At 37.9% G+C, this 24,483-nt stretch overlaps 2 protein-coding genes across 2 annotated transcripts; both read right to left on the bottom strand.

Annotated features, from left to right (window-relative positions):
* Positions 1-2,028: 2,028 nt before the first annotated feature.
* Positions 2,029-3,038, bottom strand: LOC136224418 (fasciclin-like arabinogalactan protein 12). Its single transcript, XM_066012751.1, has one exon. It carries the CDS (start codon positions 2,967-2,969, stop codon positions 2,133-2,135), a length of 837 nt encoding a protein of 278 aa, XP_065868823.1. The 5' UTR covers positions 2,970-3,038; the 3' UTR covers positions 2,029-2,132.
* A 12,169-nt stretch (positions 3,039-15,207) lies between these two features.
* Positions 15,208-16,199, bottom strand: LOC136223901 (fasciclin-like arabinogalactan protein 12). Its single transcript, XM_066012072.1, has one exon. The coding sequence runs from the start codon at positions 16,166-16,168 to the stop codon at positions 15,320-15,322; it is 849 nt and encodes a 282-aa protein (XP_065868144.1). The 5' UTR covers positions 16,169-16,199; the 3' UTR covers positions 15,208-15,319.
* Positions 16,200-24,483: the final 8,284 nt, after the last annotated feature.

Below are 24,483 nucleotides of genomic sequence, written 5' to 3' on the forward strand. Positions count from 1 at the left end.
TTTTTGGAGTTCATCACAAATAGACAAGGGTAAAAGGAATGTACTCATACAGAAGGTAGGTAAAGCCTGAGCCACTGACTTAAGCAACACCTCTTTGCCAGCCTGAGAAAGAAATCTGAGACCCCATGCTCCAAACTTCTGACGCAATCTATCAATTAGGAACTTGAAAATGTGCCTTTTCGACCGCTCAATCAGTGACGGGAGGCCAAGATATCTCCCAGTATGCAAATGGGTATGGACCTGCAAAATGCCTTTGATTTCATTTTCTAGATTCCCACTAACATTCGAACTAAAGAAAATCCATGACTTATTTCTGTTTACTGCCTGACCTGATGCCCTCTCATACTCAGTTAGGATGCTTAAAACTTTTCCTGCTTCACTAGCCGAAGCGCCAAGCCCATTCGAGTCATTACAATCTTCAAAAAATCCCAATCAACCCTGTTATAGGCCTTACTAATATCAATTTTAAGAGCCACCTGGCCCTTTCTCCCTCTATTTCGCCTCTTCATGAAGTGAATGGGTTCGAAGGCCACCTGCACATTATCAATTATGGACCGACTAGGAACAAAAGTAATTGTGTATGTCCATTATTCTAGGCAGGACCCCCTTCAAGCGGTTAGCCAAGGTATTTGCAACTACTTTGTAAATCACATTACACAGGGAGATTGGACGAAAATCCTTTAGCAATCTAGGTTTGTCAATCTTTGGAATAAGAACAATAGTGGTATCATTAAGTTAAGAAGGAAATCTCCCTGCCTTTAGCCAATCTGCACAGGCAGCAGCCAAGTCCTTCCCAATGATATCCCAGAAAAATTGGAAAACCCAAGGTTCAAACCATCAGGCCCAGGGGATTTATTCGGACTCATCGAGAACAGTGCATTCTTGAATTCATCAATCTCAAAAGGTGCCGTGAGCATCTCATTTGTCGACGAGTCAACCACAACTTCAATAACATTAGCAGTTTCATTCTGAATAGTAACAGCACTGGCGAACACTTCTTGAATGAAATCTATTCTTTATTATTTAATCGAGTTGTTAGGAAGAAATCTTTTATTATATATTTTTATTTTATATATGTATTCAATTTTATGACATTTTTAATTCTATTTTTATATATTTTATTCATAATTAATTTGATATCTTAAAATATTTTAGTTAAAAATCTTATATTAATATAATTTTTATATGATGGAAAAAACAGATTAACAATGGTAACAACAATAATGCGAAATTAACCTTCGTTATTAATCCTTTCCCGACTTGAATGAATCTATGAGGAAACTAATTAGTAGAGCAACAACCAAACACAAATGAAGCAACAACGATAGTAAAATGGCAGCCACACAAACACAAAGAACAAGCACGATTTTTACATGGAAAACCCCCCTCAATCCAATGAGTAAAAACCACGGGGACCGTAGTCCGCTTAAACCTTCCACTATATCAAATAATAATGGGCAATACACAAGTTCATCCCTAGATAACACTAGAGTCATACACAATCAACATACAATCTTGGAATTTTCCCTCAAGAAGTAAGGAATCAATCACAACACAAAAGAAAGGAAGAACCTCAAAGAAGTCACAAATCTGTCTACAATCTGACCCTAGTACGAACTGGTCTTCCAAGCCTCCGAACGACGATCGCTCCGGTGAAAACAATCGAACAGGTGTTAGGAAGCTTCTGTCAAAAATTCACGACGATCGAACGGCTCAATCTCCGGCTATGGGCAATTTCGTGTGGCTGGACGAAATGGAAGAATAATGGATTTTGTCTTTCTCATTTCTTTGTGGTGGCCGAAAATTAGGTTACAAAAACTATCTTAAACTTACCTAACCCTAATTGGGCTCCTCATGGGTCAGAAAAGCCCAACATTATATATGTTTGATATTTAATTTTTACAGCAATATTTAATAAAAAACACGCATTAAATTTAATTTAGACTTATTAAATTTAAATTTTAATATGCTTTGAATCTACAACCCATATTTGTATATTATTTTCCTATTTTTAGCAACTCATAGAGATACAATAAAACATAGAATTATTCAAAATCACTCAACATCTAAACTTGAACAATATTTAATATATTCAAAGCCGGAAAACAAAGTAAACCAATTTAATTTGCACTTTAAAATCCAAGTACTGCAGAAGCCATAGCAGCTGCAAGCAACACAACATTGTTACTGAAACAGAAACCCTCTGATGATGCAGAGGTACCCTTAGGATCAGCAACAGGAGTATCTGTAGCAGGACTACTATTCGTGGCCTTTTCCGGCGCCGGAGCCGCCTTCAGAGACGAAGGAGAAGGTGCAGGTGCAGCTGTTTTAGGGGTAAACATGTCAAGTGGAAGTAATACATTGTCAATCTGATAAATTGCAAGCCTATTATCAGCATACACCGTGCCGGAAATAGTTGTATTGGTCAACCCTGTAGTTATATTCACCATGCTATTTCCTGTTGTCACGTTAAGAGCAAACCTTTTCCCGGCTCCGGCGAGTGTCCTTCTCGGATTGCTCACTGTCTCAAACTGTGTAGTTGAGATAACTTCAGGGACTACATGGAATTTCACCAACTCAATCTTATCTCCATCACTTAATGAGTTCAAAGTGCCTACTTTTAGTCCGGAAAAAGCTCCATCTGTAGGAGCAAGAATTGTTGCTCCATTGTTGGTGTTGTTGAGCTGCAAGAACAGCTCAGAATCGACTTGTGTAGCTTTGAGAAGGCGTACGAACACCGAAAAATGGCTTGCCTTTCCGAGGATCTTAACGACGTCGAGAGGGCCTTTTGATGGCTGTACTTGCACCGTTGACGGTGGTAGTGCAGGTGGTGGTGCGGGCGGTGCCTTTACCGGAGCAGCTGGTGGAGGTTGTGTTGGAGCTGCAGCTGGTGATAATTGGGCTAAACTGTTTGTGAAGTGAAGGAAGAGAAGGAGAAGAGAGATAGAGGAGAGTGATTGTTGCTTCATTTTGGTAGTGTATTTTTAGGCAATGTAGCTTATTTCTTAGGATGGAAATGATAAATTATGTTTGATATGTGAATTATTAGGGGTTAGAGAAGATTATATAGTGGTAAAGAGACATGGAAATTAGGTGTATTATATATATATCATACAAGATGAAATGTATCAATAGAGAGATATTTGATGCTGAAATATTATGGTTGTTAATTAGCTTTGAAAGAGGGAAAAAGATGGCAGAAAATTATATATAATTGGGTTTGGTTAATTAATCTATTTTGTTCCCAACAATAAATATAGAGATATATCAAGAGCTTTTGATTTGTGGCCAAAATGAGAGAGAATTGTCTTGTCAAATAGGAAGGGTAGTTTTATAACTTGCAAAGCATTTTGTGACATTTTAGCTGATTACGAATTAATTTAGCTTTGTAAATCTTCATTTAATCCCATTTTTTCACATATAAGTATTTTATAAACTAAGGTTTCTTTGTTTGTAGGAAATATTATAGAGGAAAATATTTTTGTGATTTTCCATTATTTGTTTGTTTAGAAAAATAAGAACGGAAAATTTTATATTAGTTAATAGAAAATTATATGAAAAAAAAACTGTTTTACTAAAACATTTTCCTAATTTTTTGAAATCATGATTCATTCATTCTTAATATTTTGAAAACAATAGTCACCTACCAATTCTTCCTATTTTCCAGTGTTGTAGTCAAACACCGAAAAATATTTTATTTTCCTACACAAAATTTTTCGTTACCCAATATTTTAAAACACTATTTGTCAGCAAACAAACGAAACCTAAAAGACAATAAGTTTTCCACGTGATCCAATTGAAAATCTGACCTTTTCCCAAATTATCCATTACAGTGCTCCAATTCCATCTAATTCTAAACGCATTGCCGTCATTTATAGTACATTGTAGCACACAACCATTAGATTAATTGAAATCATAGTGTATAGTTTTTCACTTTTTCATACTTTTTTACATTTTTCTACCTTCTTTTAATTTCTTTTTGAAATTATAGTGTATAGTTTTCGCTTTTTCATATATTTTTACATTTTTTTTTCGTTTTTTTAATTTCAATTTTCAACATTTTTCACTAATCTGTTTTCTCCTTTTTCCGATTTCCTATTTTTTCGTATTTTTTCGATTTTTCGTTTCTTTTTCTCAAAGTTTTATATTTTTCTACTTTTTACGTTTTTTTAAAAGAATGAAAGGTTAGATTGAGATGTGAGATTTGATAAATGAGAGATTAGATAGAGTTTTGAAGGTAGGAATTAGGATTACATGTTTTGGATATGTAATGAGAATTCAAATTATTTTTCTATGTAATGAGGATTACAAGACACTTTGACAAAAAAAAAACATTGATTAACTTATATGTAGTATATCTAGGGGGCGTTTGGTTCACATAAGGGTAACGGAATGTAATCAAGAAAGGAAAACAAATGAATGGAATGACCCTGAATTCCCTTCTTTGTTTGTTTCAGCTCCACAAAGGGAATGATATACCCATAATTCCCTTTGCGGTTGTTTGGTTCAAATGAGGTAATAAACTAAACTTGTATTTTTAACAATAATATCTCTATATTAATAAATTAATCACATGTAAATATAAGAATGAAAATCAATTTATTCAACTATTAAAATCAAAATACGATGAAACTGAAAAAACATAAATAAAATAAAACAAAGAAAATACATAAATATTTTATTTTAAAAAGAAAATAATTATTTTAAAATAATTAAAAATAAATACCAAAACCGAATAATATTTGTCAAAATTATTTTTCACGATAAAAAGTAAAAACAAATAAGTATAAGGATCAAAAGTGAGATTAGTCTAGGGATAAAAAATAAAAATAAATAAATATAAGGATTAAAATAAAAATTAAAAAGTAAAAAATAGTCAAAAAATATTTTTTTAGAATAAATAAATAAATAATATATAAGTATAAGGATCAAAAGTGAAATTAATTCAAAGATTAAAAAAGTAAAAATAAATAAATATATGGACCAAAATAAAATGAAAAACAAAATAGAGACTAAAATGAAATTTTATAAGTAGAGTATATGTTTAAATTAGTGAGAAAGAGGGGAAAGGGAATGGAAAACCTTAGGGGATCAGGGGGAATAAAATTAAAGGAGTTAGAGGCAAATCTAAAACTAAAAGAGTGTAAAGAGAATGATTGAATTGATAAAACAAAGGCCTAATACTTCCCCAACCCCCTTAACTTGTCCAAATTGGTCATTTTACCCCCTCAACTCATCGAATGTCCTATTTACCCCCTTAACTCCATAAAAGTGGTATTTATTACCCCCTCAACTTGTCCATTTATCCCCCTAACTCATAGAATGTTCTATTTACCCATTTAACTCCATAAAAGTGTCATTTTTCACTCATTACAATCCGTTATCGAAGCCTAAATTGATAACTTTTTCAAACGTTAAGCCTATATTTATGTTATTTTGTAAGTGGAACCTAAATTGATACTTCCCCAAAAATCATAGGCCTATTTTGGTATATTATCCCTACATATAATGTATTTAACTTGTTTATATTAATGTTCTTGTTATTTGTATTTTTTATTCATTCTTTCTCTTTTCAACTTTTTTTACTACTATAAATGGATAAGAAATACCATTTTTATGGAGTTAAGAAAGTAAATAGGATCATACGTGGTGAGAAATACCATTTTTATAGAGTTAAGGGGGTAAATAGGATATACAATGAGTTGAGAAGGGGTAAAATGATAAATTTGGACAAATTAAGGGGGTGAGAAATACCATTTTTTATGGAGTTAAAGGAGTAAATAGGACATTCGATGAGTGAGAGAGGTAAAATGGCCAATTTGGACAAGTTAAGGACGCTGGAGAAGCATTAAGCCTAAAACAAATACCAACAAAAGGAATGAAATCTCCCCATTCCCTTACCCATTCCTGAAACCTCCCAAAATAAACGATCCCTTAGTTGTTGGTATTTTAACATTGTGAATTACTATATATAGCCACAAATTCCTACCTCTAGCCCCGTGAATAGACGGAAATACCCTTTGGACAAATTTTGAAAAAACCCAAAACCTCTCAAACAGCCTAAATGCTATTGGATCAAATCCGGACTAATTTGTCAACCAAACCATGGATCGTGACAGAGGCGGTAAAGAGAAAGCGAAAATGGTACGATTTACGGTTTTCGTTTGATGATTTTAGCTTCTATTTTGAATCTGTGCTCGTTTTTTTAGAATCGCCGGAATCGCAGTCGGGCGTATGAACATCACGTCTGACCTATGGTTCGGGCGTTTGAACATCACGCCCGACCTATGGTGTGGGCGTGATAGCCTCATGCCCGCACCATAGGTCGGGCGTGATGTTCATACGCCCGAATCACAGGTCGGACGTGATGTTCATAGGCCCGAACCACAAGTCGGACGTGATGTTCATACGCCCGAGTGGTGTTTGATGTTTCTTAAAAAAAAAAATTATAATTACATTTTAATTAAATTGTTAAATGTTTTAGATTAATTTGACTATAATTTATATGTTAAATTTTTAGATTAATTAGATTATAATTTATATGTTAAATGGTTAGATTGATTAGAATATAATTTATATGTTAAATGTTTAGATTGATTTGAATATAATTTATATGTTAAATTTTTAGATTAATTTAAGGTAATTTTGTAGACGGAGCGGTCTACTATCGTGGGGAAATCTATCCCGTCATCTGCTCATCGTCTAGATATGGACGAGGAGGAGGATATACCACGACATACAAGACAGTGTGGTATTGATATATCGACTCGTAGGCGGAGAGGGGCTGCGACGGAGCAGGTGCGGAGGGGTCCGATTGAGGAGGCTGTATTGGATCACTCCGAGATTCGTGGAGCAGAGGCGGCGACAGATTATGATGACCGAGATCGTGATGTTGATGCTATGGATGACTATTTCGAGGTGGTAGCCCAGGTACTGCGACAGTCTGCATCTGGTGGGGATGGTGAGGGTGAGGATGGCGATGAGCAGCCGACCCAGGGCAGACAGCAGAGGTGGTCGCTTTGCGAATACAAGTATTTTTAATTTGAGCCCTAGTATTTTAAATTCTAGCATAGTATAATATTTTAGCATAATTTTAGTATAGTTTTATAATTTTAGTATAATTTTAGTATTTTAGTATATTTTTATAATTTTAGTATAGTATAGTAATTTTAGTATAATTTTAGTATTAATTATATTTTTAATTTTAATTATAGTATATTATTATTTATTATTGAGTATTATTTTTTGCAGGTGACGTGGTTGCCTTATGGTCCTGTCCTCGATGATGATCAGATTCGATTGTCCAACGCCGGTTAGATACGGTGTAGAGACGTTGTCGAGCCGTATATGCCGGATCGAGCGTTACGTCAGGTCGGATATACTCAGCCTATCCCAACTGAGCGTATTAGACCTAATAGAGCAGTACGACCATGGAAGTCTTTATCGTATAGGCTCACGCATTCCTCTATCACAGTTGAGGATGCCTAGCGGAGATTTCCATCGGCTCGAGGCATTGATCGGAGGAGATGCCGGCCAGTTGGATACGATCCAACTGCCTGTGATGCTGCTTACATGGACTGGTACATGCGATATTCGCATCCTCATCTCCTTCATGCCCCACAGGATGGACCGGTCCAGTATGCTCGCTCCAACAGCGAATTTGTAAGTTTATTATTATTTAATATTAGTTTACATGTGTTTTTTTTTATATTTATTTATTTATTGCAATGGGTTAGCTGGTTGTGGCGTATCACCCAGCGAGCGGCTACCAACCGATCTGAAGAGGAGGCTCCACTCATTATGAGGGAGATGGATGAGTTTATGGACGCGTGGCGTCGGACGAACTAAATTATGTTTGCATGAGTTTATCTATTAGAACTTATTACATTTTAACACTTTTGATATTATATGTACTCTTTTATGTTTATTAATTTATTTTAGGGGGCATTTGGTTAGTTAAACTTAGTATGGAATGGGAATAGGAATGAAATATTCCCTTTGTTAATGTTTGGATAATCAAATATAAATTTGGAATAGGAATCTCATTACCTCATTTATAGGAATCATTGATTCCCTCCTCTCCCCACATTAATCAAATTTCATTTTCATTCACATTTGATTTATAAATGAAAAAAAAACACGTTTTTTAATTACTAACCCATGAACCCACCCACCCACGTTTGGTACATTCATGTTATACCACTTCAATTATAATATAGTTTTCTTTTTTTTATCATATAATATAGTTTTCTTTTAACAATACAATATAGTTTATATTATAATATAATTTTCTTTTTAATCATGACAAAAAAACTTACCAAAATATAGTTTTTTTTAACAATAATGATGAAAAAATTAGTTAAAATGAAACCATTCATTAATTTTTTTGATTAGTTGTTTTGATTATAATATCTAATTTTTTTTTATACTTCTTGATTATATTTATAATAATAATTAGTTACTAAATTATTTTTAATAAATATTGTATTTATTCCGATTCCGATTATTAAAGAACCAAACAGCTTAAAAGAGAATTAATTCCGATTTCAAATTGAACCAACATATTAAATAAATAGTCATTCCGATTCTGATTCCGCCACATTCCGATTCTGATTCCGAAGTTTAAACCAAACGCCCCCTTAATGTTTATGTTGTTATATTTTATTTGTAAAAGGGTAATCCGATTTAAATTCCGTAATTTTTATTTCTAAAAGATTAATCCGAGTTAAATTTATACATTTTTTTCCAAACCAAACCACGCGGGCGTGAGGTAATCACGCATCACCACAGGGTGAGGCGTGAGGCTATCAGCCTCACCGTAGGTGCGAACATGATAGCCTCACACCTCACCTTATGGTGAGGCGTGATTACCTCACGCCCGTATGCTGGGAGAGGAAAAAATCATTCATTTCCCACCCCAAAGCATCAAAGGATTTTTTCGTTCTTTCACGGAGCTAGAGGTGGGAAATTGAGGCAACACCCTTTAACATTTTGTTTGCAACTATGTTAATGACGGTGTAAACATTTTGAAAAATCAAATGTGAAAGTTAACTAATTGTCAAATCATGAGGTTATTTAAATTCTTCTTTATGTAGAAGTAAAATTGATGTTAAAATGTTGGGGTAATTTAATTATTAAAGGTCAATTTGAGTTTCTCCAAAACCCATAGAGACAAATTTAAAGCATATCCTTTTTATTTTATATTCTTTCCAACAAATGAGATGTGTGAAACTAGTTTGGCACCAAAACGACTCTTCTTCTTTTTTTTTCAATTTTTCTTTAGCTTGTTTTTTTTTTTTTTTTTTAAGTTTTGGACTTAACCTTTCCTTAAACAGAAATAAAATAAAAAATACTCATCTAAATTGTGTGAGGTATTTAAGGCTGTCAATTAGTTGGGGATTCTCCATCCCTGTTGGAGATCCGTCCCGTTGGGGATGAGAAATCTCCATTTGAGATCCTATGGGGCGGGGATGGTTTGTACATTATCCCCGACTTATCCCCGACAGTCGGGGACGGGGCGGAGATGGTTATAAATGTCTCATCCTCGTCCCATCCCCGAATGTCTTCAATATGGGGATCCCCGATTAAATATCTGAATTTAGAAAAAAACACTAGTGTGTGTGTGTATATATATATATATATATATAAATTTATTTTGGACTTGTTTTTAATTTATGCTTTGAATCTTTGTTTAATTGTTTAGTTAATTTTCTATGTCTATTAGTTTATGGTTTTATATGTTCCTGGAATAGTACTTTATGACTTGAAAAAAAATTATATACTACAAATTGATGTTTTACAACAAAAAAAAAGTAAAAAATTTAAAAACTTAAACGGAGATGATTCCCACGAATTTCCCCCATTTGTAATTCAGGGACGGGGAATCCCCGATAAACCAGTGGTTGAGAACGGTTAATGCAATCCTGCCCCACCGCGTCCCGTTTACAGCCTTAGAGGTATCATTAAATTATTTGATCTCACACGCTACTTTATTTGTATATCGCGAAAAAATTTAGAATACTCCGAATACCACACCTAACGAATAAATTGTTGTGCGGAATTAATGAACGATAAAATAATAAACAATCGAAAAACACAGATTTACGTGGTTCACCAACGTTGTGTTGGCTAGTCCACGGGAAGAAGGAGAATAGTATTATTAGGAGGCGAAAATCAGATTACAATGATTAGGTTACATAATGGGGTATTTATAATACCCAATCTAACCTAATCTCACTAGGAACCCATGATCCTAATCCCACTAGGAACCCATGATCCCAATCCCACTAGAAACTCATGATCCCAATCCAACTAGGAATCTGAAACCCAATACTACTCCGAATAGGAAACAGGATATACTGATTCAAGGAATTACGACAAATCTCCACCTTGACTTGAATCCTCCTGAAAACATAACAGATGCACCCATGACAGTGCCGGATGAACAGACTTCTCCCTCTGCCTCAGAGTCGCCCCCATAGGGCAACTAATAATCTCTGACGTTTAGCAAGTCCAAACAGTGTTGAAACTTACTCTGTGGAATAGGCTTGGTAAACATGTTAGCCGGGTTGTCAGCAGTGCCTACCTTCTTCACCTTGACCCTCTTCTCACTTCTCAGAAAATGGTACCTCACATCTATATACTTGGTCCTCTCATGATGAACCTGATCCTTGGCTAAACAGATTGCACTCAAGCTGTCACAATACACTGTAGCCTGATCATGATGTAGACCAAGATCACTAACCAGTCCTTTAAGCCAAATCCCCTCCTTAGCAGCTTCAGTCAGTGCCATATACTCTGCTTCCGTAGTAGACAAAGTAACTGTAGGCTGCAAAGTAGCTTTCCAACTGACAACTGAACCGCCAAGAGTGAAAACATAACCAGTCATAGATCTTCTACTGTCAACATCTCCAGCATAATAAGAGTCTGAAAAACCTGTCACCAAACACTCTATATCACCTCCATAAATGAGACCAACGTCAGATGTACCTTTTAGGTACCGAAAGATCCTCTTCACAGCTTGCCAATGTTCCCTGCCAGGTTCACCCATAAACCTGCTAACAACACTAACAGACTGTGCAAGATCAGGTCTAGTGCAGACCATTACATACATCAAGCTTCCTGCTACACTAGCATAAGAAACTCGAGACATGTACTCCTTCTCTTCAGCCGACTTATGTGCAAAAGCAATAGACAGATGTGCACTTGCAGCACTAGGAGTATCTATGGGCTTTGTGCTAGACATGCCAAATATTGACAAAATCTTCTGAATATAGCCCTTCTGTGACAGAAAAAGCTTCCTTTTGCTTCTGTCCATGTAAATCTCTATTCCCAGAATTTTTCGAGTTGTACCCAAATCCTTCATCTCAAACTCTGCGCTGAGAAGACCCTTCAACTTCTGAATGTCGTGCTTCTTCCTTGCAGCTATCAACATGTCATCTACATATAACACCAGATAGATAAAGGACTCATCTTCTAGTTTATTGTAATAGACACAACAACCATATGGGCTCCTGGTGTAGCCCATTACATCATGTAGCTGTCAAACCTCTTATACCACTGCCTGGGAGACTGCTTAAGTCCATACAAGGACTTCTTCAACTTGCAAACATAATTCTCCTTTCCATGAATCTGGAAACCATCTGGTTGGGTCATGTAGATCTCTTCCTCCAAATCTCCATGCAGAAAGGCTGTCTTTACATCAAGTTACTCAAGCTCCAAATCCTGATGTGTAACTATAGCTAGCAACACTGTAATAGAGGTGTGTCTGACTGCTTGTGAGAATATCTCATTATAATCCACTCCCTCTCTTTGATTGAAACCTCTAGCAACAACTCTAGCCTTATACTTGACTCCCTTTGTAGGTGATATCCCTTCCTTCATCTTGAGAACCCACTTGCAAGTAATAATCTTTCTCCCTGGAGGTGGTATGACTAAATCCCATTTTTGATTCTTATGAAGGGACTCCATCTCATCTCCCATAGCATCAAGCCATTTCTCAGAATCGGCGCCTGAAACAGCTTCCTGGTAAGTTGATGGTTCACGAGTGTCCACCTCTTCAGCAACCTGTAGTGCATAGCCCACCATGTCCTCATACATCTTAGGTGGCCTAACTCCAACCCTCCTTGGTCGATCTTAAGCTAAGCTACGATGTGTAGCTTCAGATGGTTGAGAAACTGATGGTGTAGATTCTGGTAGCTCTATTTCTGCTTCTAACTCTTGTTCCTTCAAGCCACTCTCACTCTGTATGACCTGAAACTCCACATGTTTATCAATGCTATCAGTTTCTGTTGCAGTTGTACGCTTCACAATGGGTCTAAACATAGATTTTTCGTCAAAGACTACATTTCTGCTCAAAATGACCCTTTTCTCTGATGGAGACCAGATCCTGAAGCCTTTAACTCCATCTCCATAGCTTACGAACACTCCCTTCTTGGCTCTTGGCTCTAGCTTACCCTCATTAACATGATAGTAAACTGTGCACCCAAAAGCTTTCAAATTTGAGTAATAAGCAACCTTTTCTGACCACATTTCTGTAGATGTCTTGAGCTGTATGCCGGTGTGTGGTACGCGGTTAATCAGTTAACATGTTGTGTTCACCGCTTCAGCCCCGAATCTTCTATCTAACCCATCGTTAGAGATCATGCACCTCACCCTCTCTAGTAATGTCTGGTTCATTCGTTCAGCTACACCATTCTGTTGCGGTGTATTCCTGACTGTGTGATGCTGAGCAATCCCTTCATCCTTATAGAACTGATCAAACTCAGACGAGCAGAATTCCAGACCATTATCAGTTCGCAGCCTCTTTATCTTCTTTCCTGTTTGGTTTTCCACCAATACTTTCCAATGCTTGAAATTCTTGAAAGCTTCACTTTTATGCTTCATCATGATGACCCAAGTCATCCTTGAATAATCATCAATCAGAGACATAAAATATTTGTGACCTCCCAAAGACTCAACTCGAGATGGACCCCAACAATCAGAGTGGATGTAATCAAGTGTGTCTTTTGTTATGTGAATAGCTTTGGGAAACTTGCTGCGATGTAGTTTTCCAAAGACACAGTGTTCACAAAGCTCCAGACTCTTGACCTTATGACCATCAAGAAGATCATCCTTTGATAGAATCTGCATCCCTCTTTCGCCCATATGACCAAGTCTCATATGCCATATCTTTGTCATATCCTCCTGGTCAATCTCTGACGATGTAGCATTAGCTGAACCTGTAATAGTGGAACCTTGCAGGAAATACAAAGTACCATGCTTCACATCTTTCAGAATCACATCAGAAACCTTTATAGACATGTAGAACTCCATCTTTTCCTGACCAGCTGAGACCCCTGCTGTCTAACGGACTCAGAGATATCGAATTCTTCGTCATTAATGGAACATGTCTGACTTCGTTCAACGTGCAGAACTTACCATCATGTGTCCTCAACTTGATCGAGCCTATTCCAAATGCTTTGCAGACATGACTATTAGCCATTGAAATGCTACCTCCATCTACCTGCTTATAAGTTGAAAACCACTCTCTCCTTGGACAAATATGATAAGATGCTCCTGAATCAAGAACCCACACATCAGAGTGATGAGTGTGTCCATCAGCAACTAGAGCAATATCGTTTTCAGAGCTACTGTCTCCATCTGCTACAGCAGCAGAACCTGGTTGATTTTATGATTTCTTCTTCTTCTTTAGACAATCAGTTTTCCAATGTCCTTTCTCCTTACAGTTATTACACGTATCGTCTGGCTTAGGACCCTTTGAGAACGGCTTCTTAGACTTCTTATTTCCACTGTTTCCCTTTCCCTTACTGCTGCTGGCAAACAGTCCAGAGGCCTGATTATCTGCACATGTATTGCTCGCCTTATGGCACAACTCCCTGCTATGAAGAGATGACCTAACTTCTTCCAGAGTCACAGAATCTTTACCAACAATAAATGATTGAACAAATTTCTCACATGAAAGCGGTAAAGACACCAACAGAATCAAAACAACATCTTCATCTTCAATTTTCACATCAATATTACGTAATTCTAGTAATAATGTGTTCAATTGATCTAAATGATCCCTGAGTTGCGTACCTTCCTGCATTCGCAGGCCAAACAGACGTTGTTTCAGAAGAAGTTTGTTCGTTAGAGATTTCGTCATGTATAAGCTCTCTAACTTCATTCACAGACCGGCAGCAGTCTCTTCGTCCGAGACCTCAATGATGACGTTATCTGCGAGGCACAACATAATTGTTGAATGTGCCTTTTCTTCCAGAATCATCATCTCAGCAGTGACTTCTCCCGTTGCCTTCTTCAACGGCGTCCACAGAACTTGTTGTTTTAACAAAGCCCGCATCTTGATCTGCCACAGACTGAAACTATTTCTCCCAGTAAACTTTTCGATTTTCACGTTCATCGCAGACATCTTTCTCTCCAGAAAACAAAACCCCGATCGGAAACCGAAAGCTCTGATACAAGTTTGTTGTGCGGAATTAATGAAAGATAAAATAATAAACAATCGAAAAACACAGATTTATGTGGTTCACCAACGTTGTGTTGGCTAGTCCACGGGCAGGAGGAGAATAGTATTATTAGGAGGCGAAAATCAGATTACAATGATTAGGTTACATAATGGGGTATTTATAATACCCAATCTAACCTAATCCCACTAGGAACCCATGATCTCAATCCCACTAGGAACCCATGATCCCAATCCAACTAGGAATCCGAAACCCAATACTACTCTGAATGGGAAACATGATATACTGATTCAAGGCATTGCGACATAAATTAATCTCATATATACATATTTTATTCTTAACACCAATTATTTTCAATGAAATGATATACAAAATTATTTTGATTGGTTGAATATATTACACTCCAAGTATAACAAAATTTATGGTACCTCTATCAACATATTAAAATTTCTCGGGTTTTATATTATAGATTATCCACACTTTTATTCTTAACACCAGTAATCTTCTGATAAAGTGAAATGCATCTCATTTTCCATTGATTCATCAATGTATTATACCAAGAGTATAGTAGACGGTGTTGTGTAAATGTACATTTTAGATATGGTTTCCATATTTTTACTTCAGAATCACCGTTGTCTCCTTAAAAACAATTCCAATGCACTGCTCTTGCATGAACCATTATAAATATAACAGTGAAGGAATAAACTTATAGCTAGATTAGGAAGAATGAAAAATATAATAATAATACCAATAGTAAATTATTCATGAGTACTCATCAACGTACAATAAGAATAGCCAACTCCAGAAAAATGATCATAAAACCGTAGCTAAACCCTTAGATCAGCCTAAACCTTTCATAAGGAAAACATAGCAGCAACTACTCCAGCTGCAAGCAACATCACAGCATCGACATTCCCATTTGAACTCATTGCCGCAGAAACATCATTAATAGAAACAGTAGGAGTCTCTACCAGGGAAGCCTTCTTCGGCTTCTGTGGAGGTGGTGCCATTAGCGAAGCAGCAGGAGCACCAGCACCAGCACCAGCACGAGCATGAGCATGAGCTTTATGAACCGGAGAAGGGGCCGGAGCAGGTGGTAGATTAGGAGCAAAAAGCTCCATAGGCTGTAACACTTGATCAATCTGATAAATTGCAAGCTGATTATCATTATAAACATTCCCAGATATAGTTGTATTAGTCACTCCTGTTGATATATTTACACTACTTCCTGTGGTTGTCACATTTAGGGTCAACCGACCGCCTTTTCCTGCCTGAGTCTTCAAAGGATTACTCACAGTTTGGAACTGATTTCCTGATAAGAATATAGGCACAATGTGGAACTTCACTAGTTTCACCTTTTCTTGATCTGTTAAGGAGTTGAGTGTTCCTGCTTGGAGGCCTGAAAATGCAGCATCAGTTGGTGCAAATATGGTCACACCATTGTGTGTGTGGTTTAGCTCCACAACTAGCTCCGAATTCGAATCTGTGGCTTTCAGAAGGCGTGTGAAGACCGAAAAATGCCCCGCGCCTTGGAGGATGTTCGCCACGTTGATGTAGCCGTGTGAAGGTGGGACTTGTACAGGTGGAGGTGTTGCTAGTACTGGTACTTGAACCGGAGCTGCAGCTGGAGATTGAGATGAGGTTTGGGTGAAGAAAAAGAAGAGAAAGAGAAGTGAAAATGAGAAGAATATTTGGTGCTTCATGTTTGTGTTTGATGCCTCAAGTGTTAGTGTTAATGCTACTGGTGGCACAAGTGTTTGATGAATGAAGAGAGATTATATTATATATGTTGTGATGATTTGAAAGAAAGTGAAATTAGTTACAATGATTTGATTTGTAGCTTGTAATCCATCATATATGTTATTATATATTTGCTGTAAAGGTAAAGAGTATTTGATTTGAGTGAAATGTAGTAATTGCTTTTGTACTATTGAGATTAATTTGTTCATGAATTTGATGTTATATCAAAGGGAAGGATATGTACATATCATGGATAGAGACTTTTTAGCTAATTACAGAGCAACCTATCACCATAGTTTGTTATTATCAATCATAATCCAAATTTCAGATGTCACTATTTCTTTTGTTGTAAACGAAAGAAGTAATCTACACCCGCTTTTTTGGAATATATTAAGTCAGAATCGATATTACAGTTAATATATGACACAAATGTAATATATCATCGGGGTCGGTCCTGACAATTTAGGGGTCTTAGGTAAAATAAGTAATAAGGACCTCTTAAAGCGTAAAAGTTGGACATGTCTTTTAAAAACAAATTTATCAAAAGGCTTTTAGAAATAAATAGGTCATCCTATATAATTTTATCACTATTTATATTATAAAAAAATTAATTTTCATATATATATAAGGCTAGAAATTTTTTTTGGGGCCCCCTCCGGTCTTGGACCCTAGGCCGTCGCACCCCGGGCCGATGCCCAGGGCCGGCCCTGTATATCATTAGAATCTTATTGGTTAATTAATGTGAGCTGCTAAATACCGACATCAAATTCCTTTTCACCGCCAAATAATTTTGATCAAAAACTGAAAATTCTCTCTCCAAAATCATAAACCCGAACAACAATTATTGAAATTATGAAAATAATTGTTGTGTGACAATCTGAACCCCGAAAATGGATGATTACGAGTCGGAAACATTAAGATTTACATCTTTTTATGCCAAGGGCAAAATGGTCAAATGGATAAGGTGATAAGGAATTTGGGTGCGGTATATAACAATACCCTTAATTAATTCAAAGGTGGTTCACTAGTGAAAAAAGCTTCATTAACGATACCTTATTTGTGACGGGGAGCGAATTTTTCTGACAAATGAGAATCTAATTCATCATTTGCGACGCAAACTCTAAAAGACTTCGGAAATGATAAATTGTAATTGTCATTTGCAACGCGGGTTAAGAACGCACAAATGGCAATATATTTATTATTTGCAACGCCCGTTCATCACGCCGGTTGTCTTAGAGCAGTTCGTCGACCGGACTGCTCGAGGGTCAAGAGCAGTTAGCCTTAGCGGTCTGCTCAAGCCCAAAGGGGCAGTCTTCCGTGGGGTATGGGCAGTCTGTCAGGCGAACGACCATGGAGCCCTAAGGCATTTCGATGGGCGGACAACCCTTTGGGGTAGTGGCAATTCTCTAGGCGAACTACGGAGACTCCCAAGGCAGAGTGTGAGGAGGACTGCCCCAGACCGCCAAGCGGACTACCCTAGACCTAAAGGCCCAGGCAGTTTGCTAGGTGGACTGCCATGTGTAGTAGGCAGTACGTTAAGCGGACTGTGAGCCTTTCTAGGTAGTTCACTAGGCGGACTACCCTATGACCATGAACGGTTCGCTGAGCGAACTACCCTATCATCATGCGATGGTGAAAAATCATTGTTACGATAGTGTTAGGCCCTTTTGGAAAAAAATGGGCCAAGCCTATTTTCTCAGACACTAGTAATTAGGTCGGCCTTGTTACCGCTTACACAAAATTGTAAATTAAAACCCTGATACATATGTCGAGCATAATTGGATTAACAAATTTTTGAAACTGGTAATTAACCTTTTATTTTTCAAATGTTTTAAAATGCCGCAAAAATTTAAAGGAGATTGAGCTAGGCACGATCTTAAGCCACAAAATACTTTAGTTACATTTTGATTATCTCATTAGATGGGTAATGTCACGGCCCGCCTAAAGTCATGCGGAGGAAGGCCCGAGCGAAATGCCCAAAGGGCTAAGAGAAAGGAGCCAAGGGCAAAACGGTCATATTACTGTTCATCGGGACGATGCGGGACATGCCGGTGGACATCAGGCCAATCATATGTGCAGGTGTGCACAGGGCAGTCGGGCAGCGGGCCCGTGCCTGCCGGGGGAGGATTTGGCCAAGAGAAGGTCCCCCCCTATAGTGTGTCTTATACCAACTTGAGACACACTGTCGGAGAACAGTGCCAAGCCCCACACACCACAAGTTTTCCTAAGGTATGTCTAGACGATTCCAAATGTCTTCATATTTGGTATGTGGTTCCTTAGGATCATTATGGAGCTATGTGCTCAAGGATGTGCGGGGGGAATATTGAGTATGGCAAAAATTGCCATGGTGGAAAGTTGCGGGCCCGAGCTGGAGCCGTCGGGCCCGTGTGCGTGCCAGCAGGCACACTTAGCCTCTGTTCGTGCAGGGCAAGCAGACAGCAGGCCCAGGGACTGTCAGGAGACGCGAGCGACGGTCAGGAGCTGCGAGGAAGCCTGCCGATAAAGCCTCAGGTAGCCGAGCTACGGGCCCAGAAAATTCCAGACGGGCCCGGACCGGGCCAGAACGGGCCAAAATCTTCCGAAACGTGCCGGATTCGTGCGGAAGGTGCCGAAACGTGTCGGAATGTGTCGGAATAGTACGGAAGGTATGGAAAATATTTCAGAATGTGCGGGAATGGTCCGAGAAGCTTCTAGGGACATCTTAGAAATGTCCCAACACTTGTAAATGCTTCTTATTGAAGGAAATTAAGGCTAAGGTATAGCAGCGGAAATATAAAAATTTTAGCCTACTTCCTTTTAACCATAGGATCCGTTAATCGTTATTTCATATAAAGAGGGATAAAAAGGAATACCTTTCGATGAACAATCTACCGTTGTTAAAGAAGCGCCCACAACTTCAAAGGAGATGTAAACTATTTACCAATCTGCCCCTATTCGAAACAGACCTTCCAGACCTCCGAACGACAATCCCTTCGGTGGCAACGTGGAAGAATATGTCTAAAAGCTACTGTCCAAACATCGTGACGATCCGACGGTTCAATCTCCGAGAATCCTCGAAATAGTGAACTGGCCTGATGTAGGCGAAGAAAAACGAATTTCTCCCTTTTGATTATTTTTCCTTCTTTCGTGAACACGGTGAGATTAAGTTAGAATCAACCCTTATGAGATGCAACCAAAATAGATTTCCTCTAACAAACCAACACAAGATCAAAGAGAAAGAGAGATGAATAAGATTAATCAATCGATGGAATGCCGTATGAATTCTTATCCACGAACTTGGGGATGGGAATTCACTTTCTCTCTCTAAATGCCAATTTCGAAAATCACATAGAGTGGAGAGGAAGCATGGGTCGAAATTCACTAATAAGGGGGGTATATATATTAGCTTGTATCTAAACCCTAGTTAGATAAGAATAGGTTACTTAATAGGAATCCAATTCGGAATAGGATTTCTAATTATTATCTTACTATATACCTAATATAATTAGGATAATAATAAATAACCTAGTTAGATAATAATAGGAGTATATTAATCTAATTAAAACTCCTAACTTGATTATCTCTTAATTAATTTAATTTCACAATCCTAATCAAATTAGGAAGAATGGAATAAATCAATTCCTTACCCTAATATATATAAATTTCGGCCCCTCCATATCATTGGGCCTTACTGGGCTTAATTTTGGCTTCCATCTATTAATCATATCCATCTCTCTTTTTGGTTCCAAATCTTATGTGTGATCTATTAGGTCCTTACTACTTCTGGCCGTATGCAACCTATTAAATTAATTTCTTCAAGAATTATATTTAATCCCTTGCATAACGGAATGATGTACAGAGTATGTTATTGGCAAGTCCGTAATCATTCCCCCAGAGTCCGTTAAGAAGACAGGTTGATTCTGTCGTTAACCCTTCCGTATTAGTTACGGTATAATACGATCCTTTACAACTACATCCTTGAACTGAATCTTATGACTATGGGTAATGTCAAGTCACATATAGCGAGACGTTCATTTTACTTGTTATTGGCCGAGTCAACTCAAAAGATAGGTTAAGTGAAATCCGAATTTCTACTCTTAAGCTATCACCTTGCAAGGGTTTAGAGTCGAGTCTTCCACAAGCGATCCTTGGATGTATCTCCCATTCATCGGGAGTGATAAATGCTCAATCCAATGTATAACTACCCTGACATTACCTCCTGTGACACCCAACCTTTGCAGTTCACACCCCAGAGTCATCTCTGTTAAGGATCGTGGGACCACGCGATCAAAGTCTCACATTCAGTAATTCAGGATGACCAATTAACATTCCTTTGAGTCTGAGGATTAGTTATACCTATTAATACCAATGAGATGAACAGGTGACAAGGATGAATCTACCCATCCTGTTATCTCAAGTCGGATCCCCAATCCTAATGAACAACGTTTCACCGGATCTATGTAACTGTCCAGATATCTATATATGTGAAGCTTGTGAGATCAGCTTTCTATCGGACAGAAGACATTGTTACATACAAGTCTCAACTGTGATATATCAATCCTAAATATATCACTTGACTTGGGGTGGTTTTAAGTTTATTAGTTTATTATAAAGTTTTGTCTCACTTCATGCTTGTATGAACACTTTATAATCACTTTAAACAAACTTACGGATTTCCTTTTATTAGACTTTATTTAGTGCTTAAAAGGGATTGCCTTTATATAGTTATAAAACATATATCTCATTAAAACAAATGATATAAAGAACAATTCATTTACAATAAGTTTGTATCATGCAACAATTGACTATAGGACACAAAACCCCAACATACTCCCACTTGGACTAAAGCCAATTGTTTTTAAAACTTATCCCAGTAGAAGTTAAATGACGATCATGTACTTTCTGGGTTAAAGGCTTTGTCAACGGATCTGCAACGTTGTCCTCTGTAGGTACTCTTTCTATTCTCACATCTCCTCTAGCCACAATCTCTCTAATGATGTGGTATCGCTTTAGGTAGTGCTTGGATGCATTATGAGACCGTGGTTCCTTTGCTTGCGCAATGGCTCCATTGTTATCACAGTACAGAGTAATGGGATTGACAATGTCAGGCACCACACCTAGTTCTGTAATGAACTTTCTAATCCAAACTGCTTCCTTTGCTGCTTCCGCAGTAGCGATGTACTTTGACTCGGTCGTAGAGAAAGCTACGCTTCCCTGCTTGGAACTTTTCCAACTGACCGCGCCCCCATTTAGGATAAACAGGTATCCTGATTGGGATTTAAAATCATTCTCATCTGTGAGATGACTAGCGTCTGAAAATCCTTGTATTTTCAGATCTCCTTCTCCGTACACTAGAAACATATCTTTAGTTCTTCTCAAGTACTTAAGAATGTTCTTGACGGCAATCCAATGCTCGTCTCCCGGATTCCCTTGGTAACGACTCGTTACAGATAACGCGAACGCTACGTCGGGTCTAGTGCATAGCATAGCATATATAATCGAACCGATCGCGCTGGCGTACGGGACTACAGCCATGCGTCGTTTGTCATCATCAGTTTTAGGACATTGATGATTGTTTAACTTTACTCCATGTACCATGGGTAAGTTACCTCGTTTCGATTCAAGCATGCTAAACCGATTTAGCACCTTTTCAATGTATGTAGCCTGTGAAAGACTAAGCAGTCTACGCGATCTATCCCTATAGATCTTTATACCAAGTATATAGGCTGCTTCACCGAGGTCTTTCATTGAGAAGTTACCGGATAACCATATTTTTACTGACTGTAAAAGAGCAATGTCATTTCCCATTAACAGTATATCATCCACATATAGTATGAGAAATGCTATAGAGCTCCCACTTGCTTTCTTGTAAATGCAAGCTTCTTCGCAATTTTGTTTGAAACCAAATTGTTTTATGGTTTTGTCAAAACGCTTGTTCCAGCTTCTAGATGCTTGCTTGAGTCCATAAATGGATCTCTGAAGTTTGCAAACTTTATTTGCATCCTTTGATATGAAACCTTCAGGTTGCATCATGTATACATCCTCAAGCAGGTTTCCGTTTAGGAAAGCTGTTTTCACATCCATTTGCCAAATCTCATAATCAAAATGAGCGGCAATTGCAAGCATGATTCTGATTGATTTGGACATAGCAACGGGAGAGAAGGTTTCGTCATAATCAACACCTTGTTTTTGACGATATCCTTTCGCTACCAACCTAGCCTTGTAGTCCATTTCAGAATCCATGGCCTCAAGCCATGCTTTAGAATCTGGACTAGTAAGAGCCTCTTCATAGTTTTCGGGTTCGTCGTCTAACACGGGAACCTCGTCATCATCTCCCACTAGAAAACCATATCTAACTGGGAGTTCACGAACTCCTCGTGATCTACGAATAGGTGCCACTGGAGTCTCGTCTAATGGGACTTCTTCGGGTACCTCAACCGCTTCTGTTGTTTCAGTCGTTGTTTCTTCCTCTTGAACTTCGTCGAGTTCAATCACGCTTCCCTTTTGTGTTTCTTCGAGAAACTCTTTCTCTAAGAAGGTTGCGTGTTTGGATACTATTACTTTCTGATCATCTGGATGATAGAAGTAATACCCTATGGTTTCCCTAGGATATCCAATGAAGAAACATTTATCAGATTTAGAATCTAATTTGTCGGACGCAACGCGTTTGACATATGCTGAACAACCCCATACTCTCATGAACGAGAACACGGGTTTCTTACCAACGAACAATTCATATGGTGTGGAAACAGCGGATTTGGTTGGTACTCGGTTCAGGGTGAAGAGGGCAGTTTCTAAGGCATAGCCCTAGAACGTCTTTGGAAGTAAGGCCATGCTCATCATGGATCGTACCATATCTAATAGGGTACGGTTTCTCCTCTCGGATACACCATTGTGTTGTGGTGTATAGGGAGGTGTCCATTGCGAGCATATCCCACATTCAGTTAGATAATTCAGAAAATCATCTGAAAGATATTCGCCACCTCGATCAGATCGAAGTGTCTTTATTTTCTTTCCTAATTGATTTTCCACTTCATTCTTGAAGCATTTGAACTTGTCAAAAGCTTCTGATTTGTGCCTCATCAAGTAGATATAACCATAGCGAGTATGGTCATCTATGAAGTATCTGAATCCTCCTCTTGCTTGGACTGACATAGGGCCACATACATCTGAATGAATGAGTCCTAGAGTGTCTGATACACGGTCACCTTTATTGCTAAAGGGTGTCTTTGTCATTTTACCTTTTAAACATGATTCGCATGTTTCCAATGATTCAGAATCGATTGGATCTATAAGCCCATCTGAATGTAGCTTTAGCATGCGTCTCTTGTTTACATGGCCTAAACGACAATGCCACAAGTAAGTTGAATTATCTAGCTTATGTCTTTTGGTATCAATTGCAAAAACAGGAGTTTTATCATCTAACACATAAATCCCATTTTGTGATATTCCTGAAAAATAAAAGATCGAATCTTTATAAAAATTGCAACTATTGTTCTTTATTGAAATATGAAAACCGTCGTCAACGAGACGGCTAATAGAAATAATGTTACGAGACATCTCAGGAACGTATAAACAATTCCTTAATTCTATTACAAGCCCAGAGGGCAAAAGTAAAACATAATCTCCAATTGTGAGGGCGGCAACTCTTGCTCCATTTCCCACTCGCAAGTTTATGCTTCCTTTCTTTAATTCCTTAGTCTGTTTTAGCTCTTGCATATTTGTACAAATATGAGATCCACATCCGGTATCAAGTACCCAAGATTCAGACAATGAAACCGTATTTATTTCAATATAGAACATACCAGATGAAGAAGCATCGCTTTTTCCCTTCTTGAGGGTGGCTAGATACTCCTTGCAGTTTCTCTTCCAATGCCCGTCTTTACCACAGAAGTGGCACTCTCCTTTGGGCTTCTTAACTTCCTTTCCCTTGGACACATCTTTCTTACCTTTCTTGGGATGTTTAGGATTGGGAAAATTCCTTTTCCTTTTCTATGATCCCTTTATGACAATAGCCGGTATTGCCTTGTCTTTCTGAATATTGGGCTCAACTGACTTGAGCATATTTGCAAGCTCTTCAAGAGAGGTTTGCAAGTCATTCATCTGATAGTTCATGATGAACTATGAATAACTCTTTGGGAGGGATTGAAGAATTAAGTCTACACTTAGTTCGTTATCCATCGCGAATCCAATACTAGAAAGTTTGGTAATATAGCCAATCATCTTGACACAATGTGTCATGATTGATGTGCCCTCTTGCATCCTGCAACGATATAACCATTTGGATATCTCGTAGCGT

Source organism: Euphorbia lathyris, chromosome 3 (genome assembly GCF_963576675.1).
Source record: "Euphorbia lathyris chromosome 3, ddEupLath1.1, whole genome shotgun sequence".
NCBI lineage: Eukaryota > Viridiplantae > Streptophyta > Magnoliopsida > Malpighiales > Euphorbiaceae > Euphorbia > Euphorbia lathyris.